The 21911-nt window shown below is 43.2% G+C and overlaps 1 protein-coding gene across 1 annotated transcript in view; it reads right to left on the bottom strand.

Annotated features, from left to right (window-relative positions):
• The window catches only part of BMP5 (bone morphogenetic protein 5), a 255498-nt gene that overhangs the window by 36453 nt on the left and 197134 nt on the right, over positions 1-21911 (bottom strand). Inside the window, exon 5 of the mRNA XM_029595693.1 lies at positions 8902-8978. Coding sequence (XP_029451553.1) covers positions 8902-8978 — 77 coding nt within the window. The remainder of the gene's footprint in view (positions 1-8901; positions 8979-21911) is intronic.

Here is a 21911-nt window from a genome sequence, read left to right as displayed (position 1 = left end):
TCCTGCCTACCTACCTATATGACCAAAAATAAGAAACTGGACAGAAGCAGCACTAATCTGCCCGTGACTTCTCTCTCTCACCCATACATCTGAGAAAAGTAGTAAGAAGGTGGGGAGATGTGGGACCCTAAGATTCCTTATTTCCTTTCACCTACCTAAAAAGTAAGAAGTAGGGGAAGAAATGATCCAACTGTTTCTACCTCTTTGCACACCTACTCATCTGACTCACTAATCAACCAACCCGGAGAGGGGAGCTTGGCATTAGCAGGGCTATCTGCTTTACTCTCCTTACTTGCCCCTCTTGAGCAGAACTGGTGGGACACGGAGTTACTAAGAAAGTGAAGAGAAGGAGAAAAGACCGAAGGGGCAAAAGGAAAGAACCAGAAATAGAGGAGCATTGAGGAGGGAGGGTAGAGAGATAAAAGGTGGAGAGACATACAGGGATCAAAGAGAAATAGGGAACAAAAAAATGAGCAGAAGGATACAGAAGGGGCAGAGGGATAGCACAGGAAAAGGACAGAGATGGGGTATGGAGGTGGAAGGGGAACAGAGATAGGATGTGAAGAGAAGAGGACAGAAGAAAGTAAGTAAAGAAGGGAAAGGATAATTGGAGAATGACAAAAACACAATGAGATAGGGAGAGGAGAAACGGAGCAAGGGGAGAGGGAGACACTAATGAAAGGGAAGTATGAAAATGCATGGAAAGTAAAGGGAGAATGAGCTTGAAGAAAAAAATAGAGGATGGGCAAAACATACAGTTTCAAGTATGGGTATGTCATTTGTGCATGAGAAAGAGACAGGCTGTGGTAAGTGTGTTTAAAAGACAGTGAATGGCTAGATGTGTGAATGTGCAATGCTCAGGCCCAGATTTAGGCATAGGCAATGTAGGCAACTGCCTCTGGCATCAAACTTTGATGTGCCGAAGCCTTGCTCATGCTGCTGCCACCCGGGTCTTCCTTTTTATCCAGCCACAGGGCCACGCCAGGAACTTCAGCTCAACTCCATGTGGGGACTACGAGCCAGCTCGCACACGAGCTCACATACCATGCGGTGGCCCCATGCCCTGCTCCAGCATTAGCTTCCTGTTCCCAGGGAAACCCAAGTGAAGGGCAGGGCCACCTGAAGGTCTGTGAGCATGCTCGCTGGCTCACAGGCCCCACACAGAGTTTAGCTGAAGTTCCTGGCATGGCCATATAGCTGGATAAAATGGAAAACATCGTGAGGCCTGGAGGTGAGAAGGGACTAGTGAAAGAAGCCAAGGGCCCAGGGAAAGTCAAAGCAGGGCCCCCTGCAAACGCTGATGATTTATGTTGGGGGAAGGGGGACTCACCCTATCAATAATTTCTGGGGAGAGGGGGGGAAAAAAGAGGATCCCTCCACCCAGTGCTTATTGATGCCAAAGTTTTAAAACTGGCTCTGGATATGTTTTCTGTAAGTATGTGATCAAGGGTGTATGTATATGAGAGAGGTTTTAACTAGATATGCAAGCATGAGGCTTTGTGTGTATATGTGAAAGGTTTTGACTGACAGTGTATGTGTTGCAACCAGAGAAGATTATTTTTATGTCTGTTGTATTCCTTTCAGTGAATAATGATATGAGCTGCCAAGGAGGTAGTCTCAGGAGCAACATTAGGTCATTTGTTTTGGCCCAGCAGTTTCTTCCTTTTCCTTTGGGCTTCTAGCTCAACTAGAAAGAGGGCTGAGGTCTGGCACCAGGAGCCTTCATCTGCAACTCTATAAGGAACTTTCCTCTACTATATATCCTCTTCCGAACTTACTTAATCCAGTCATTGCAGCAATGGTCTTTGGTCAGAACCCGGAAATGATGGGCCCTAAATCCAACCACTAGGTACCGCCATTGCACGATGACTATGACTTCTTACCCTGGACAACCCAGTGAGCTGAAGACCTGAACCAGGAATTGAACCAGACCCCTCTGCACAGCAGTGCACAATGCTGCCATCGAGTCACCCAGTGGGCCTTCGGAAAATATTTTTTCATGGACAGGCTGACGGATAGATGGAATGCCCTCCTGGTGTGGGTGACGGAGGCTAAAACAGTAACAGACTTCAATAAGGCAATGGGATAAGTACAGAGGATGCTTAGTTGCAAAAAGCAAATGAGATAGTGGAACATGACCCAGAGGGACCCCCACAGATCACAGAGGTAGCTGGGCTGGTAACAGCAGTTTGCAAATTAGCCACATCTGCTAGGTCTGTTTGGGAAGCTGTGAAGAGCCAGTAGTAATTTGCAAGTTAGGGGATCAGCTGGCTCTGACTGGCAGGAGGACTGCTGCCAGGTGTGACTGGCAGGGTGTGGAGAGCCAGTCGTAATCAGCTGGATTTAGACATTGCAGAATCACCATTGGAGCGGAATCCATACTGCTATATAATGAAATGTAAAGTGAAGTAATATACTGAACTTATTATTATTATTATTGACAAGTGTTCAGTTTGGAACTGTGTAAGTAAAGCTACAACTCCACAGAGATCAGTAGGGTCAGTTTGGCAGGTTGTTGGTGGCAGGCCATCATATGGAAAAGCCACAGAGACCTAGGAGACTGGATGTTAAGGCATTTAAATGATTAAAAACCCTTGTGGTTAGACATGGGAAGGAAGGGATGCTGGGAGAGAACTAAACAGAGGATGTTTTAGTTAAACTCTTTTTTTTTTTTTAATAAACAAAAACAGTACAATTAGCAGTACACACTCGTTTCTGGTGCATACTGGGTCATCAGCAAAGAAAGGATGCATATCATTTACAATTTTCTCCTCCTCAGAAACTCCCCATTCACCTCCTTACATTCAATAATCCAAAAGAAGCCCTAACATTTTCTGTCTTGATCCGCTCCATCTAAACATGTTTTTACTATAATAGTTAAGTGATTACTAGAAAGCATTTTTCCTGTTTGTATGTCTCAATTATATTGTAAACTCCAGGGAGCAAGGACTTTTTCTGATTCATGGAGGTAATTTTCTAAGAGTTAAGCAATGGTCGCACAAGTAAAATTAGCATGTATATGCAATTTTATAAACCTTGAGAATATGCACCTTCTTGCAGGGTCATGCGTAAATGTTAACACTTAAAAAAAAGAGGAGGTTGAGGGGCACTCAAGGGTAAGATTCAGAAGTATACACACAGGGGCGGATTTTCAGAGCCCTGCTCGCGTAAATCCGCCCAAAACCGGGCGGATTTACGCGAGCAGGGCCCTGCGCGCCGGGAAGCCTATTTTACATAGGCCTCCCGGCATGCGCAGAGCCCCGGGACTCACGTAAGTCCTGGGGTTCTCCGAGGGGGGCGTGTCGGGGGCGGGCCCGGTCGTCGCGGCGTTTCGGGGGCGTGTCGGCAGCGTTTTGGGGGTGGGTACGGGGGCGTGGCTACGGCCCGGGGCGGTCCGGGGGCGTGGCCACGCCCTCCGCACCCGCCCCCAGGTCGCGGCCCGGCGCGCAGGAGGCCCGCTCGCGCGCGGGGATTTACTTCTCCCTCCGGGAGGCGTAAATCCCCGGAGAAAGGTAAGGGGGGGGTGTAGACAGGGCCGGGGGGGTGGGTTAGGTAGAGGAAGGGAGGGGAAGGTGAGGGGAGGGCGTTAGAGGATTCCCTCCAAGGCCGCTCCGATTTCGGAGCGGCCTTGGAGGGAACAGGGGTAGGCTGCACGGCTCGGTGCGCACCGGCTATACAAAATCGATAGCCTTGCGCGCGCCGATCCAGGTTTTTAGCAGATACGCGCGGCTCCGCACGTATCTACTAAAATCCAGCGTACTTTTGTTTGCGCCTGGAGCGCAAACAAAAGTAGGCTATTCGCGCGCCTTTTAAAATCCGCCCCACAGGTTGCTACTTTGTAAGCAGTATATGCACATACATTACAACAAAAGAACATAAGATTTGCCATACTGGGTCAGACCAAGGGTCCATCAAGCCCAGCATCCTGTTTCCAACAGAGGCCAAACCAGGCCACAAGAACCTGGCAAGTACCCAAACACCAAGAAGATCCCATGCCACTGATGCAATTAATAGCAGTGGCTATTCCCCGAGTAAACTTGATCAATAGCCATCAATGGTCTTCTCCTCCAAGAACTTATCCAAACCTTTTTTGAACCCAGCTACACTAACTGCACTAACCACATCCTCTGGCAACAAATTCCAGAGCTTTATTGTGCATTGAGTGAAAAAGAATTTTCTCCGATTAGACTTAAATGTGCTACTTGCTAACTTCATGGAATGCCCTCTAGTCCTTCTATTATTCGAAAGTGTAAATAACCGATTCACATCTACTCATTCAAGATCGCTCATGATCTTAAATACCTCTATCATATCCCCCCTCAGCCGTCTCTTCTCCAAGCTGAACAGCCCTAACCTCTTCAGCCTTTCCTCATAGGGGATCTGTTCCATCCCCTTTATCATTTTTGTTGCCCTTCTCTGTACCTTCTCCATCGCAACTATATCTTTTTTGAGATGCGGCAACCAGAATTGTACACAGTATTCAAGGTACGGTCTCACCATGGAGCGATATAGAGGCATTATGACATTTTCCATTTTATTAACCATTCCCTTCCTAATAATTCCTAATATTCTGATTGCTTTTTTGACTGCTGCAGCACACTGAGCCAACGATTTTAAAGTATTATCCACTATGATGCCTAGATCTTTTTCCTGGGTGGTAGCTCCTAATATGGAACATAACATCATGTAACTACTGCAAGGGTTATTTTTCCCTATATGCAACACCTTGCACTTGTCCACATTAAATTTCATCTGCTATTTGGATGCCCAATCTTCCAGTCTTGCAAGGTCCTCCTGTAATGTATCACAATCTGCTTGTGATTTAACTACTCTGAATAATGTTGTATCATCCGCAAATTCGATAACCTCACTCGTCGTATTCCTTTCCAGATCATTTATATATATATTGAAAAGCACTGTTCCAAGTACAGATCCCTGAGGCACTCCATTGTTTACCCTTTTCCACTGAGAAAATTGACCATTTAATCCTACTCTCTGTTTCCTGTCTTTTAACCAGTTTGTAATCCATGAAAGGACCTCCTATCCCATGACTTTTTAGTTTTCTTAGAAGCCTCTCATGAGGGACTTTGTCAAACGCCTTCTGAAAATCCAAATACACTACATCTACCGGTTCACCTTCATTCACATGTTTATTAACCCCTTCCAAAAATGAAGCAGATTTGTTAGGCAAGACTTCCCTTGGGTAAATCCATGTTGACTGTGTTCCATTAAACCATGTCTTTCTATATGCTCTACGATTTTGATCTTGAGAACAGCTTCCACTATTTTTCCCGGCACTGAAGTCAGGCTCACTGGTCTATAGTTACCCGGATCTCCCCGGAGCCTTTTTTAAATATTGGGGTTACATTGGCTACCCTCCAGTCTTCAGGTACAATGGATGATTTTAATGATAGGTTACAAATTTGAACTAATAGATCAGAAATGTCATTTTTGAGTTCCTTCATTACCCTAGGATGCATACCATCTGGTCCAGGTGATTTGCTACTCTTTAGTTTGTCAATCTGGCCTACTACATCTTCCAGGTTCACAGTGATTTCGTTCAGTTCATCTGACTCATCACCCCGGAAAACCATCTCTGGAACTGGTATCTCCCCAACATCCTCATTAGTAAACACAGAAGCAAAGAATTCATTTAGTCTTTCTGCAATGGCCTTATCTTCCCTAAGAGCACCTTTAACTTCTCCATCATCTAATGGTCCAACCGACTCCTTCACAGGTTTCTTGCTTCGGATATATTTTAAAAGTTTTTATTATGAGTTTTTGCCTCTATGGCCAACTACTTTTCAAATTCTCTCTTCGCCTGTCTTATCAATTGTTTACACTTAACTTAACAATGCTTATGTTTTATCCTATTTTCTTCAGATGGATCCTTCTTCCAATTTTTGAAGGATTTTTTTTTTTGGCTAAAATAGCCTCTTTCACCTCACTTTTTAACCATGACGGTAATTGTTTTGTCTTCCTTCCACCTTTCTTAATGTGTGGAATACATATGGACTGCGCCTCTAGGATTGTATTTTTAAACAATGTCCATGCCTGTTGAACACTTTTAACCTTTGCAGCTGCACCTTTCAGTTTTTTTCTATTTTCCTCATTTTATCAAAGTTTCCCTTTTGAAAGTTCAGTGTTTGAGCTGCAGATTTACTTATTGTCTCCCTTCCAGTTATTAGTTTAAATTTGATCATTTTATGATCACTGTTGCCAAGGGGCTCCACCACCATTACCTCTCTCACCAAATCCTGCGTTCCACTAAGAATTAAATCTAAAATAGTTCCCTCTCTTGTCACAAGCACCTGGCAGCACCCCAAAAGATTGATAGATGCCCTGCTGCTTATCCCAGGGTAAACAGTGGATTTCCCCAAGTCCACTTTAATAATAGTTTATGGATATTTCTTCTAGGATCTTATCTAATCCTTTTTGAAACCCAGCTACACTAACAGCTTTTACCACATCCTCCAGCAACAAATTCCAGACTTTAATTATGTGCTGAGAAAAAAAAAATATTTTCTCTTATTTGTCTTAAATGTATCACCTAGTAACAACATTGAATGTCCCCTAGTCATTGTACTTTTTAAATAAACAACCAATTCATGTTTATCTGTTCCACTCCACTCATTATTTTATGGATTTCTGTAGACTTGTTAATTGACTTGCACAATCCAAATCGTACTGTAGTTTTTGGGTGGGAGAGCTAGGGGTTCTGAATGATGTGCTGAAGGGTCTAGGTGAACTGGTGAAGGTAAACTGATAGATCATCAAACTAGTGATTCTGAGTATGTGCATGCTTTATAAAATACCTGCCTCAGTGTTTTTAATTTTGGGTTATTACATGCAAATTGTTGTGCACCATATTTGTATGAAATGGGTACAGAACGTATACATGTCCCTGCATTACAAAGAAATATGTATACTTTCAGGGCAGATAAAAGCTATATTTTATAAACTGTGCACCTACCTCTATACAGTTTATAAAATACTAGCAAAAATCTCTGTTGACCCCCTTATGTGTGTAGATGGTGTACTGTTGACAATTTTGAAAGCTGGGCTCCCTGTGTCTGTACAGTGTTGTGCATGTGTAGTTCCAATATAGAAAGGTTAAGCAGTAGTAGTAGTAGTAATCTTACACATTCATCTACCCTACACGGTGAGGTACAGAAGAGAAAGATGACAAAAACTGTTTTGGATAATGAGTGGTATCTTATGAGCAGTCATGATTTATGGCTTGCAGCTGAGATACATCCTTAGCAGGATGGACAGGATTAACTGGGCAGACTAGATGGGACAATTGATCTTTTTCTGCCGTCATCTATTATTTTACTCTTTTACTATAATCAGTTAATTAGGGTGGTTGAAAAAAATGAATGTGTTATGTTTTATAAAAACAAAATGTCATTGCCAGGCATTATGGGGTCAATGTTCCAAAAAAGTTCCCATTTCCTAAATTAGGTTCCAAAATTTACAGTAGGTGGATTTTCAGATGAATTTAGGCACCAAAGTTTTCAGCTGAATATTTCCTAAATTTAGGCACGCAATGCATATGGCCTAGTGCTGAAAAGCAGTGCTATATGGGAACAGAGTATATGATGGCTGATAAGGACCATAAGGCCCATCTAGCTTGCCCAATATCATTCCTAGAGCAGAGCTTTGACTCCAGTTATTTCTGGTTTTCCCTCCCTTTACCTGCACCCATAGCTGCCAGCATTTTAGCAATCTAAATTTAAATGTCTACTAAAAATAAGCACCTTAATTTAAGGGAGTTTTCAATGTGGCTGATTTAGATTCCCTAAATTTCAAAGTAATTGAAATTTACTATATCCAGGGAATTGCATTGTACTATATCCAGGGAAACCGTGTCCAGGATTTTTCAAGGAAGGAGCTAAGTACTTTTTAAAGCTGATTTGGGTTTAAAGACTATCAGATGAAAATTAAGAGCCCTGCGTGCACCAAAACCAGGAGATACATGAGTATTTTATGCCAGCGCGTGCCTAGCATATTTTAAAAGTCGCCCGAGTATGTGCATATTCTCCTGCTACATGCACAAAAAATAATTCTCAAAAAAGAGGAGGGGCATGGGCAGGGTATGGGCGGGGCATGGTATGGGCGGGACATGGGCATTCCTGGATTTCTCAATGAAATCAGCATGTGTAGACTTATGCGCACAAGCGCACTGGGTCCCTATTGCATAACTTTACTTCCGCTATGGATGGCATGTAAGTCTTAAAACAAAAAAAAAGTAAAAAGGTGAGTGGGGTTTTAAGGTTCGAGGTTAACAGGGTAAAAGGGAGGCTATTTAAGTAGGGGAGGTTAGGAAGTTTTATCCCTTACCTGGGCGCACTGGGAACTAACTGGGAAAATGGCCATTACGTCGACGTGTGTCCCTTATAAAATTCCCCCACTTACGCGCGAGAGACGGCATTTGCATGCACATGAGCACGTCCTTTATAAACTTGTGCACATTCAGCCTATTTTATAACATGTGCGCATATACGCATGTTTGTTATAAAATGGCTGTGTCCTTTTGCACAAGCTGGCATACGTGCAGCATACATGTGCGCCCCTGTGTGCAGGTTTTAAAATTTAGGTTTATATGAATTATTATTTTGCATGGAACACTTTTATATTTCTCAAGAAAATAGAAATTGAAAATCAGGGATCAAAAAAGCTGTTATTAAGTTTCAGTTCAGAAATCCCGTCACTCTTATATTAAATGGTCTCACAAAATGTATTAGAAAATGTTTAATGAAGATATATACAGGGTCTTTTGCTAGTGGCATTTCACTAAAGCACAAGTTACCAGAATTGATATCAGACAACAGTGACCAGAAGGTTACAGACTACAGATTATAAAAATCACACTAGAAGAAAAAAAATTGGACTCCATACCTGCCATCCCAAATCACGAAAGCTCACATACAGTTCATGTTTTTTGCAGGCTTGTTTTTGTTCACTTGTATTATAATCTACAGACAGAAATAATAATATTAGTTCCAATAATAAGGCAAGCAGTTACTTATGGAGTGTCATGACTGAAACAAAAATACACCCAGGATATATCTGTCTTTCAGTCTAAACTAGAAACTAATGCTGGTTAACTATGGGATTTCCATCTGAATCAGTGTCAGCATTTGCTGGCTGGACCTTATCCCAGCTGAATGAGTCTAAAAGCTGAATGGTAAAATATTATGCCTGACTAGAAACAACAATGTGAAATATAAAAACCGCATAACCAATACTGCTCTGCTATGACCCTAGATAAATATATATCTATATAATATTGAGAAGTTTAGGGATACCCTGTTTAAACTTTGGGCTGGCATCAGCTAAGAAATTCATGAAAATGATGCATTCAGTCTAGTGAGAAAATAATTTCCCATATATTTTGGAGTCAACAGAAATTCAGGATTAGAGTAAACTACTCTCAAAGAAGGTTGTTTTTTTTTTCCTTCTGTCGAGGCCTACCCACAGATGATTTTTAACTGAACAATTCGTATGTGTTAGCTGTAACTGAGCCGGTTTCATATGTGAGATTTTTGCGATGTGATTTGTGTAAATTAATTCATGTTTGTATTACTTGTATACTGCCTAGTTTTTGCTTTAGGTGGTTTATAAATATAAATAAAGATAAAGATAATTAGGGATGGATGAAGAACCAAAATGGATTTTGGATAGGATCATGCCGATAGATTTTAAAAGGTCTGCGCATGTGAAATCATAGCAATACGCGATCCGGGCGTGCAGGGACAGTATTTTACATATGCAGCATTTGTGCATGCCTGTAATTGTACGTGCACAATTCTGCGTGCATAAAACATGGGTGTGTCTCATACATACGCACATATGACGTATAAGTACATGCACCTATCCCATATGACATATATTATCAGGGAAACACGCCTATGAGGTGGTGTGTTTAGGGGCATACATGCGCATATATTTGCTACTGCCTATTTATGTGAGGCAGTGCAAACTTTCATTTTCTCTTGTGTGCTTTCCTTAGTTGGGCTGGTCTCTCTGGGTGAGTGGACACAGAAGCAGGTTAGGGGGTAGGAGGGAGTGTGTCAGGAACAGTCTGGGACCTACTGGGGGAGGCAGGGAGAAGTATGGTATATAGGGACATAACACCTGGCTTGCAGGTATTGACTCATGGCTTAAAAGGGTAATGCTGATGTAATCAGATATTCAAGTGTAGACTGGTGCTTACAGAAAAAAATAGGAATGAGACAGGAAGATGGAGCTTTAGAAAGGAGGCTAGGAGATTGTGTTGTACCTACAGCTATTGAGGGGGGATACTCATTCTTGGGAGTCCCTTTTTCAAGATTATGATTATAATAGCTACATGGGTACTCAGATTAATATGGCTGAGAGGAGAAAGAGAGAGGAGGTGAAGAATGCACAGGAGGAAGAGGTACCCCTTACACACAGTTTACAGGACTAGGACACAGTTTCTGGATCTCTCAGAGGAGGAAGTCACGTGCAGGTTCAGATGCAACAAGGAAACCATACAGTACCTATGCCAACTGTTAGAGTGGGACCTGCAACTACTACCCAATGGGGCCATGCCTTGCCAGTACATGTCAAGGTCACTACTGCCCTGGCCTTTTTCGCTACCGGCATCTTCCAGACACCTCTAGGGGGTCACATCTGGAATCACTCAGTCTGCCACCTCTAAGTGTATAGAGCAGGTCCTGGCTGCCTTTCTCAGGAAGATGCAACACTTTATATTTTTCCCTTGCTGAAGACAGGAACACCACCAAATTATGACTGTTTCTATCAAATAGTAGAGATGTGAATCGTGTGATCGATCGTCTTAACGATCGATTTCGGCTGGGGGGGGGGGGAGGGAATCGGATAGTCGCGGTTTTGTTTTTGTAAATATTGTGTAAATCGTAAATGGGGGAGGGCGGGAAAACCGGCACACTAAAACATCCCTAAAACCCACCCCGACCCTTTAAAATAAATCCCCCACCCTCCCGAACCCCCCCAAAATGCCTTAAATTACCTGGGGTCCAGAGCGGGGGTCCCGGTGTGATCTTTTACTCTCGGGCCTGCGGTGCATTGTAGAAATGGCACCGGCGCTACTTTTGCCCTGTCATATGACAGTGCCTCTCACCAATGAATGGAAAAAGCCTTTTTTTTTTATTGGCTACCACCAGGGATGCCCAGTGGGTGACTCGGGAAGACTAGTAAGTTCCCCCCTTCAGGGAAATATGGATACGTGAGCGTGCACATTCTAGTGCTCCAGTGAGTAAAAGTATGTGCATTACTCATCCCTGTGCTTAATTTTACACGCATACAGAGTAGGTCATTTTCAGATAACCCTTTTACTCCGATAAAAATCAATTTAGAGAGCAATTTTAAAAACCATTTCTGCTTTTTTAAAATTTCCCACCTCATATGTAGTGATAAATACTCGTGTACAGCCTGTGCGCAGGTATTTTTACCCACAAACCAGAGAAGCGTTCCCAAGGATAGAGTTAGGGAGGGGTTCCAAGTTACACACTTTTTTAAACTTTATATTTATTGATGAAGAACAAAATTACAAAGTAAATACACTTTGCACAGAAACACAGGGGTCGATTTTAAGATCCTCGCACTCATTCATGGGCGCAAGGTTCCCGGCACGTGCACATGGGTGCAACGATTTTATAACATGCGCGCTCCGGCACACACATGTTATAAAATCCCATGGCCATGCGCACATGTGCACCGGATTTTAAAATCCATGTGCGCATGTGCGAGTGGCCCGCAATTCGCGTGGCAGGGGAGGAATTTTCAAATTACGCGTGGCGATGCAATCGGTCTTTTTTCCAGTTCCCTACCTGCCTGCTTAACCTTCCTTCCCTTTCCCCGCTCCACCCCAACCCCTAACCCCTACCCAGCTACCCCACGTTTTTTTATTTCACTACTTACTGCTCCTCCGGTATAAAGTATAAAGGCTGAGAGTAAAAACTATCTGCATACTTTGCACTCTTTACAAATTACTCCTTTACATCGGTGAACAGCTTTTGAAAAATATTCTGGAGAGGATAACTTTCAAACAACTGCGCGTGGTGGGATATACATGTGAATGTGTGCATGCTAGATTTACTATACTATTTTCTCAGGGTGATCCAAGATGGTGGCGGCAGGGAGCTTAGAGGCAAAGAGCGGTTTCTTTTAAAATTGTGGTTGATGAGTACCTTTTGGGCTGCAAGAGGAAGAACAATTTTGTGGCTATCCCGGTGGTCACACTTGCCTCAATTGCGCATGGTCCAATGGGTGCTCATGTGTCCAGGGTTCAGCGCTGTCGATGTTGAGGGGTTCCAGAGAGGAAGGTTTGCCTCCATTCTCCCTTGGTTCATTGGTATCTTTGAGTCCGGCAATGAGAACACCTCCAGCTGATCCAGCAGCGACTAGGCTTCTCTCGACGTGGCAAGGAGAGTCATTTCTGGATGATGTTGCTGTGACTCCCCTGGGAGTGGGGAATGCAGAGAGCAGCAGAACTGCCACAAGTTCCAGCAAATTGGCTGATGTTCATCTTCATGGGGCCTTGACAGCATAGCAGGAAGAGGTTGGCAGAGGTACTATCCTTCCTGTTTCTGTAGTCAGTAATATTCCTTCGCAAGAGTTCTTTTCTCTTATGAGGCCCATAACCTTTACTCTTCGGAGGCCATAGGGGGATTGGGAAAAATGATCACAGCTCAAGTTGGGGCTTTGCAAACTAATATTCATCCTTGGAATCCCATATAGGCATGTTGGAAAATTCTAAGGAAGACATGGCTTCACAATTATCCGAGGTTAGAACAAGTTTATCTCAAATTAAGCCTTTACAAGAAAGCATAGTCAAAGACAATGTAATGCTCTCTAATAAAGTTGAAAATCTGGAGAACTCTCTAAGGCATAATAATTTACACTTTGTGAATTTCCCTTGTGCCCCTATCACTTAACATAGGACATGTTTAAATGGTACATGTTGGAGATTTTGTAAATTCCTGAAAATGCTTTTCAACTATTTCCAGAATATATTATTTACTTCCATCCATTAAAGAAGCTGAGAGAAGAATATCTCAGGAACTCTCATCAATATTGGATAATTTCTTGGATGTTACTCCCTATGGGAAACCTCTAATTCAGCATCGACAAAGCTTTCCACTTTGTTGGTTTCTTTGGTTTTGGATACTGATAAAGACTGGCTCCTTAGAAAGTATTTCAGACACAGTGGTGGCACTGTTCTGCAATTTAGGACTATGGTGTTCCCAGATGTGGCAAGATCAACACAAAATAAAAGGAAGCCATTTCTCCTATTGAGACCTCAGATGCTACAATTGGAGGATCAGTTTTTCCTTAAATTTCCTTGCAAATGCTGTGTTAAATATAGTAATTCTATGTATGTATTTTTTGAACCTAATCAACTCTTTTTTTTGCCTAATAAGATTGTCCCTCCTCAATCTCCTTCTGCTGCATCCAATGCCCTCATTAAGGTGGAATTATATGTTTTCTTTTGAGATAAACCCTGGGGGGGGGGGGGGGGTAGCTGCTTGTTTGCTATTTCCTTCTATTTTATTAATTTTGTTTTTCATTAAGATTGAAACCTTGTATCTTCTCTAATTATGGACTAATCTCTAGCTGAATTTGTATATTTTGTATATCTTAGTTTTATCTTTGGTATCAGCTTGTGATTTTCTTTTTCAAGATTATCTTGATGTATATATTTGAAATTGCATAAATATAAAAAATATTATAGAATTTTATAGTCTGTACATATGATATACACATGTTTATAAAATATGCATATCTCTATCCCGCAACACATGATTATGTATGTACGCTTATGTGCAAATACATGCAATCCATTGAAACCATGTATATTAATGCATTGAATGTATGTAGTTTGCCCACTTATTTTAAAGATATATGTGCATATATTCTAAACTTAAAGTAAGGTAGCACTTACCCATGCACAGTAAGTTCTGATTTACATGGGTAAGTTGGTTTTATAAGATGCGTGCATTGATGAAATTATCATTTTTCCAATTAGTCCTCCAGTTTGTCCAGTTTTTCTGCAGCTCATCGAGACCCTCCTGGTTCTATAGCTTGAATTCCCCTAGTTCATCCAGACCTCCCACCTAGCCAGTATTGCACAATTAACATGTTTAATGTTGCTAACGCTAGATAATTAGCAGGTGTAAAAATACGCAAGTAAGTTGGAAAATATGTGCAGACAAGTGTCTTTTAAAATAGCAGCTTAAACGCATAGCTAATGACCCTGCTTGGGAATGGCCCTAGACCATCCCTTTTTTAAACACATATATGTGCATGTGAAAGTGAAAACTCGCACATATTTTGGACTTTTAGAAAGTATGGAATTCACTAGTAGAGGCTTCTTACATGCATGTGTTATCTTCTTTTGCTGCGTTATCGTCGCCCCGGCGACGATAACGCGGCAAAAGTAAAGCTTCTTACCCTGTAAGTGAAAGAAAAACCGTGCCGCGCCGAAAACGGGAGCCCCGCCCTCCGATCCAGCTCCTCCAATAGGAGCCAGCCCTGAGGGGCTTTAAATCTGTATTGAGCTCGGCGCCATCTCCTCTTCAGCCCTTCAGCTCAGCGGCGATCGGGGAAGGCCTGCGCAATCGGCGCCGAGCCCCACCGAGGGAAGGTCAGGGCCACACTCTCCCCACCCGGGAGGCCCCGGTGATGATAACGCGGCAAAAGTAAAGCTTCTTACCCTGTAAGTGAAAGAAAAACCACGCCGCGCCAAAAACGGGAGCCCCGCCCTCCAATCCAGCTCCTCCAATAGGAGCCAGCCCTGAGGGGCTTTAAATCTGTATTGAGCCCAGCGCCGCGTGCCAAAGGAGCGCGACAAAGGGGCAGGCCCCTTTGTTTCGCCCCTTCGTTGCAGCCCCGAGGAGGCCCCGAGCCATACCCGCGGAAGAATCTAAATCTACAATAAATGTAGCTGCTAGCAAATGTACCGAGCTAACTGAGTCAGCTGTCTGGAATAAAGTCACCACGCAACCAACCTGAGGGGCTTTAAATCTGTATTGAGCTCGGCGCCATCTCCTCTTCAGCCCTTCAGCTCAGCGGCGATCGGGGAAGGCCTGCGCAATCGGCGCCGAGCCCCACCGAGGGAAGGTCAGGGCCACACTCTCCCCACCCGGGAGGCCCCGGTGATGATAACGCGGCAAAAGTAAAGCTTCTTACCCTGTAAGTGAAAGAAAAACCACGCCGCGCCAAAAACGGGAGCCCCGCCCTCCAATCCAGCTCCTCCAATAGGAGCCAGCCCTGAGGGGCTTTAAATCTGTATTGAGCCCAGCGCCGCGTGCCAAAGGAGCGCGACAAAGGGGCAGGCCCCTTTGTTTCGCCCCTTCGTTGCAGCCCCGAGGAGGCCCCGAGCCATACCCGCGGAAGAATCTAAATCTACAATAAATGTAGCTGCTAGCAAATGTACCGAGCTAACTGAGTCAGCTGTCTGGAATAAAGTCACCACGCAACCAACCTCATCCATTCCTGTCTCTTCAGCGTCCACCAAGATTCTCCAACAAGCAACTCTCTCCAACAAACAACTTCAACAAGACTTTCTACCCCGTCAGGACTCCAGCATCCACACAGCATCCACTCAAAACTCAACAAATCCACTCTACTACTCCACTCAAACGAATCCAGCATCCACTATAACAACACCTACAATAGCATTTAAAAGGAAGCCACGTCACCCTTGGGTTCATGAGCCCTTCACATTGGCCTCTCTTCTCTGGCATTCCATTGCTACTGCTCTACCGCCTCTCATTCAAACTGCCTCACATTCAAACATTGCTACTGCAAACAGTTTCCTCTCTACTTACGCACCTGGATCTCGATCCATCCCCCCTTTCCCACCAGCAGTTTTCCAGCATTCATCCAGCCTCACCTGCAAGCTTCTAGCTTTCTTCAAGACCCACCGGCAAGCTTCTAGCATTCATCAAGCCTCACATGCAAGCTTCTAGCATACATTCACAATCTCTCTAATCTCGCAACATAGTTCCTACAAATGGCCCCATTTTTCACAATTCCAATTCTCCAACATAATACTCCACCTAAAAGAATTTCTTTTCGACATGCTCAACATCACAACCTCAAATCCCTCTCTTCAATTATAATCACTCCCACGACTCAACTTCTAGGCCTCACCCTTTTTTCTTTAAGCCTTTTCAATGCTCAATCTCTAACGAAAAAGTCTGTAATTCTAAACGACTACCTCATTGACGTGAAACCGGAGATATGTGCAATCACTGAAACGTGGTTAAAACCATCAGACACAGCAATAATCAATCAATTACCTACAGAGGCTTACGACTTCTTCTCGCTTCCTCGTCATAAAAAAAAGGGAGGTGGTATTCTTTTAGCAACCAAAAAGGACCTCAGATTCAATCTGCACCAATCCAATTCCAATTCAAAACTTGAATTCGGCTTTTTCACCTCAGACATGCTCCAAATCCTTCTCGTATATGCTCCCCCAGGACTCCTGGAATCAGATGCCTCACCTCTTATTGAATTAACCACTTCCCTTATCAACTTAGACTCGCCATCTATCATTCTAGGCGATTTTAACATGCACGTTGATAACCCTATACCATCACCCAACTGTGAAACCCTACTCACAGCCTTCTCCGCGCTAGGCTTCACTCAATTAGTTAACAAACCCACCCACAAAGCCGGCCACACGTTAGACCTTATCTTCGTTAACGCTGCAATCAAGCCCGTATCTCTCCCCAATTGCACAAAGGTCCCGTGGTCAGATCACTACCTCATAACAACTTCATTCTCTATAAAGCACACGAGCCCGGCTTGCATTCCTTCGCCCTCTTTCACATATAGGAAAACTTGCTCCCCAGAAGACCTCAATAATCACTTATCACCACAACTCCACCAACTGGACCTTACTGATCCAAACTCAGCGCTTCGATCATGGAATACTATCACCGAAAATATAGCTAACAAGCTATGCCCTCTAATAACAAAAAAACCACACCATAATTCCTCCAAAAGACAGCCTTGGTTCTCCTCAGAACTAAGAAAGCTCAAACTCCAACTAAGACAAAATGAAGCTAAATGGCGCAAAAACCCAGGAACCAACACCCTTTCAATCTACAAATCATCTCTTCATCAATACAAAGCAAGCACCTTAAGATCCAAGAGGGACTACTACGCCTCTAAGATACACGACCTTGTATTCGATGCCAAAGCCCTCTTTAGCTATGTAGCCAACCTCACACAACTAAACCAGTCAGAGATTGCACATGACCAAGCTCAATCGAAAGCAGAATAATTAGCACTATTCTTCAGCAACAAAATCAACAGTCTTCTATCTAAGCTCCCCACTAACCCCACTGTACCATTAACCATTCCTCAACCCGCAATCAACAACACTCGGTTAGAAGAACTTGATACAACTTCATCCATTGAGATCCAAGGAATTCTAAGGAAAATGAAACCCTCCTCTCACCCTTCAGATCACATCCCATCTAAACTATTACTATCAATTCCAGATTCTATCTCAAAAATCCTGGCAGACATCATAAATTGCTCCCTCACACAAGGGCTCTACCCTGACAACCTCAAACTAGCCTCACTCAAACCCCTTCTCAAAAAACCAAATCTTGACTCCAACGATCCTAACAACTTTCGACCGATAGCTAACCTCCCCTTCATAGCCAAGATTATGGAAAAATTGGTAAACTCACGACTCTCAAACTACATTGAAGACAATAACCTCCTATTCCCATCACAATACGGATTCTGCAAAACCTTAAGCACAGAAGCCCTCCTCATCTCCATGACTGACCACATCATCCTAAGCCTAGACAAAGGACAAGCCTTCCTGTTGATCCTACTCGACCTTTCCTCAGCATTTGACACGGTCAATCATTCCCTTCTCATCAACCAACTAACAGCCATAGGTATCTCAGGCACTGCCCTCTCGTGGTTCAGAACCTTCCTCAGCAACAGAGGATACAAGGTTAAGATTCATAATAAAGAATCCTCACTTTACCCCGCTTCAGTAGGAGTCCCTCAGGGCTCATCCTTGTCTCCTACCTTGTTTAACATTTATCTGTTACCCTTATGTCAACTTCTCACTGACCTCAATCTCAAACATTTCCTCTACGCTGATGATATTCAGGTCCTGATCCCCATTAAGGAGTCTCTCGCGAAAACACTGTCACACTGGGAAACATGCCTCCAAAACATCAAACAGCTTCTCACAAGCCTCAACCTGATACTAAATTCATCAAAAACGGAACTTCTTCTCATCACACCAGAAAACAGCTCCTTCACACCCACTCATCCAGCCATACCAAATACCACACAAGTGAGAGACCTAGGAGTTCTAATTGACAATCACCTGAACCTGAAAGCAAACATTAACAAAACCACCAGAGACTGCTTTTATAAACTCCAAGTGCTGAAAAGAATAAGACCTCTGTTCCACACACATGACTTTAGAACGATTCTACAATCAATCATCTTCGCAAAGCTGGACTATTGTAACACCATCCTGCTTGGTCTCCCCTCATCACACACCAAACCACTACAAATGGTCCAAAATGCCTCCGCCCGTATACTCACTAACACCAGGAGAAGAGAACACATAACCCCTATCCTGATGGGCCTCCACTGGCTGCCCATCCACTTCAGAATAATCTACAAGGCCATTTTCACCATATTCAAAAACATCCATCAACTAGCCCCAATTAATCTTCACATCCCCCTCCGATTACACAACTCAACAAGACCGACAAGAGATGCTTACAAAGGATCACTTCAAGTACCCCCAGCCAAAACTACCAGACACATTACGCTAAGAGATCGAGCCTTCTCCACAGCCGGTCCTACCTTATGGAACACCATTCCCGCAGATCTTAGAATGGAACCCAGCATCTCTATCTTCAAGAAAAGACTCAAGACCTGGCTATTCACGCAGGCCTTTCCTAACTCCAACATTACTTAACTCCCATCAATCAACACACTTCGCTAGCAATACCATTAGTAGCCACCTCTTACAATGTTATTATATGTAATTATCTGATCTGCATTTTCCTTCTTACTCCAAGTTCTATATTTCCTTGTTACATGTAACTGCTTTTTCTGCACTATTGTTTCAAGTTGTTGAGTTTATTGTAATTTGCACTCCTGTTTCTTGTGAACCAGCATGATGGGACTATCGTCTTGAATGTTGGTATATAAAAAACTTAAATAAATAAATAAATTAAATAAATGTGCTAATTTTTACATGTATATCATTTTGAAAATTCGTCCTTTACAGAGGATAATTTTCAAAGGCATTGCCATGGATTAAATAGTGCTTTATCTATGAAAATGACAATATAAAATTGCATGAGCGATATGTGGACATGCTTAAATGCCTATGTCCTGTATATCCGTAAGTTTAACCCCACTAAGTGGAGGCATTACCAGAGGAGGAGTTGGGGTGGGATACCTTTTAGCGGGTAATTTTGGTGGGATAATTTTCAAAGTGAACATATGCATATAAGCTCACTTTGAAAACTCATGCAGTTTATGTGTTGTTTTTTTTGCCAGCTTTGTTATGCAGGCTGTTAAAAAATTACCCCCAAAATGTAGGTGATTGTGTTGTAATGTAAAATGGGCAAATGTATCAAGGTAAATATGGTAGAACATGTAGAGACCTACTGGTCTCCATTAGATGGCCCTAGATCCTTGCCCTAGTTATTTTCAGCTTAGAGGGAGAAACCATTACCTAACAGTACCTCCCCTTGAGGCTGGCTGTGAATGGTAGATACTTAGTTCACTTGGGGGTGGGGAGCTAGTGACTTAGAGAGTGTGGTCATTTTGAGTTGGCTTCTGGAAAGTAAGGAGCCGGGTTTAGGAGCTGGTTAAGGAGATTCCTGTAGTGCACCCCTTGCCTGTTTGGGTCTGCCTCTAGTTCAGGATAAAGAGACTTTGGTTATATTTGCAGCAGTTTTTCCTGAGGTTATCTGGGTGAGACTTTGGCTCTGCTTTGGTGAGGGACAGGACTCATATCTAGCAGCCAGGTGTGAGAAGATCTGTCTACCCCTTCCCCTGAAGAGGAGGAGCAGCAATGACTCCTCACCTCAGTAGAAGCATTTCAGACTTTGAAAATGTTTATGCCCCCTTTTTGGGATCGTGAGGAGGTTTAGTACCACCCCTCCTCGTGGATGCAAGTGGGCTATATTAGCCTATTTTTCCCAGAATAGACTTTTGCTCCTGAGAGATCACACCAGAAAGAATTCAAGGAGCAGAGGAGGCAGGACATTTGGCATCCCACAATGGGATCTTCACTTTTGGGACATAGGACTCAGGCTGGGAAAGGACTGGGCTCGTGTGCATCTCAGGTACAATTTTGTAATTTAGGGGATCCTATACACTAATAGGGATTACCCTGCCAACTTGAATTTTCTTATCAGCTCATTCCCTGAGAGATAAGGTACTGCCCGGGATCTGGTCCTGAGAATACTTATGAAACAAATCGGAAGGCGGTCCCATGTAGCCAAGGCAAAAAACAACAAGGGGACAACCTTATGTTGTGGAAGGATTTTATTGTTGAATTTTATTATCTAGAGCCCGACTCCGGCCGAGTTTCGCCAATTAAGGCTGCATCAGGGGCTCAAGTTGCCTCAGATGGTTACATAACTACATAAGCAATCTTTCATGTAGTAAGAAAGTAGCAATCAAAAATTCTGTCTTATAGACGACTCACACTGCTTCGAAGAACGAAGTGTGTTAGTCTAGGTATTCAGTTGTCTATGTCCCAAGTGGAAAATATGACTAACTCCAAAAATTTTCTATTCCTCAAGTCAAATGGCCAAAACAATTATTATCTAGAGCCTGGAGTCGGGCTCTAGAAAATAAAATTCAACAATAAAATCCTTCCACGACATAAGGTTGTCCCCTTGTTTTTTTTTTGCCTGAGAATACTTATACAGAAGATAGGAAGCAGAGCCCGCTCATGTAACTACCCCAGTAAAATCACAGACGTAAAGAGGACATTATTGTTGTAATTGGACACTGATTTCTTTTTGAAGAATCATCAATACATTTATTTTGAACACCCAACACTGTGTCCTATCTGATCTCTGCACTGCAGCATCACCAAAGGAAGCAAACTATTCATACACACACAGGATGGGAGATCACACCACTGCCTGGGCCAAGAAGATTAGCTTATAACCAGTCCTTGCCCCCCCCCCCCCCCCCAACCAGCTTGATTTTTAGGATATCCCTAATGAATATACACGAGGTTTATTTCGAATGCACTGCCTTCTATGTATGCAAATATTTCTCTTGCATATTCATTAGGGATATCCTGAAAACCTGACTGGCTAGGGAGGGCGGTGTGTGTCAAGGTCTGGGTTGAGCACCTTGCTCGCTTATACTACTGTTAGCCTTCCCCCCACAGAAAGGAGCCACCCCTTGGGACAAGCTGAGAGGGAGGAAATGCTAAATGAGACAGCCCCAGAAACAAATTCTTTTGTGTACTCTCAGCAACAGTAAAATCCTCCAAAAAAGGGCTACATACAGAAAGGAGAGAAAAAGAAGGATGAATAAGTGAGTAAACAGAGGTCAAAATGAAAGGTAGAATGAGGAAGGAAAGTACAGGGCTTTTGGAATAGAGATCAAGTGTGAATAAATTAGTGAGAGTTCTGAGGAAAAGCGTAATGCAAAGTACTTGTAGGGGGTCATTTGTCGGTAGATGAAAATAGGAGAGGGGTGAATGGGAAGCAAATGATGGAAGTCTGTGTGTGGGGAGCAATTGTGAATGAAGAACGTGGAGGGGGACCCAAATTGTGCTGACAAGTCAGGAAAGGCACAAGGAAGACTGAAAAAAGTGGTGTGAGTGATGAAGTGAGAACACAGCGGGGTAACATTGCTAGGAAACG

The sequence above is a fragment of the Rhinatrema bivittatum genome, chromosome 3, assembly GCF_901001135.1.
Source record: "Rhinatrema bivittatum chromosome 3, aRhiBiv1.1, whole genome shotgun sequence".
Lineage (NCBI taxonomy): Eukaryota > Metazoa > Chordata > Amphibia > Gymnophiona > Rhinatrematidae > Rhinatrema > Rhinatrema bivittatum.
Note: the sequence above shows the minus strand (reverse complement) of the source record. Positions and strands in the feature narration are given on the sequence as shown.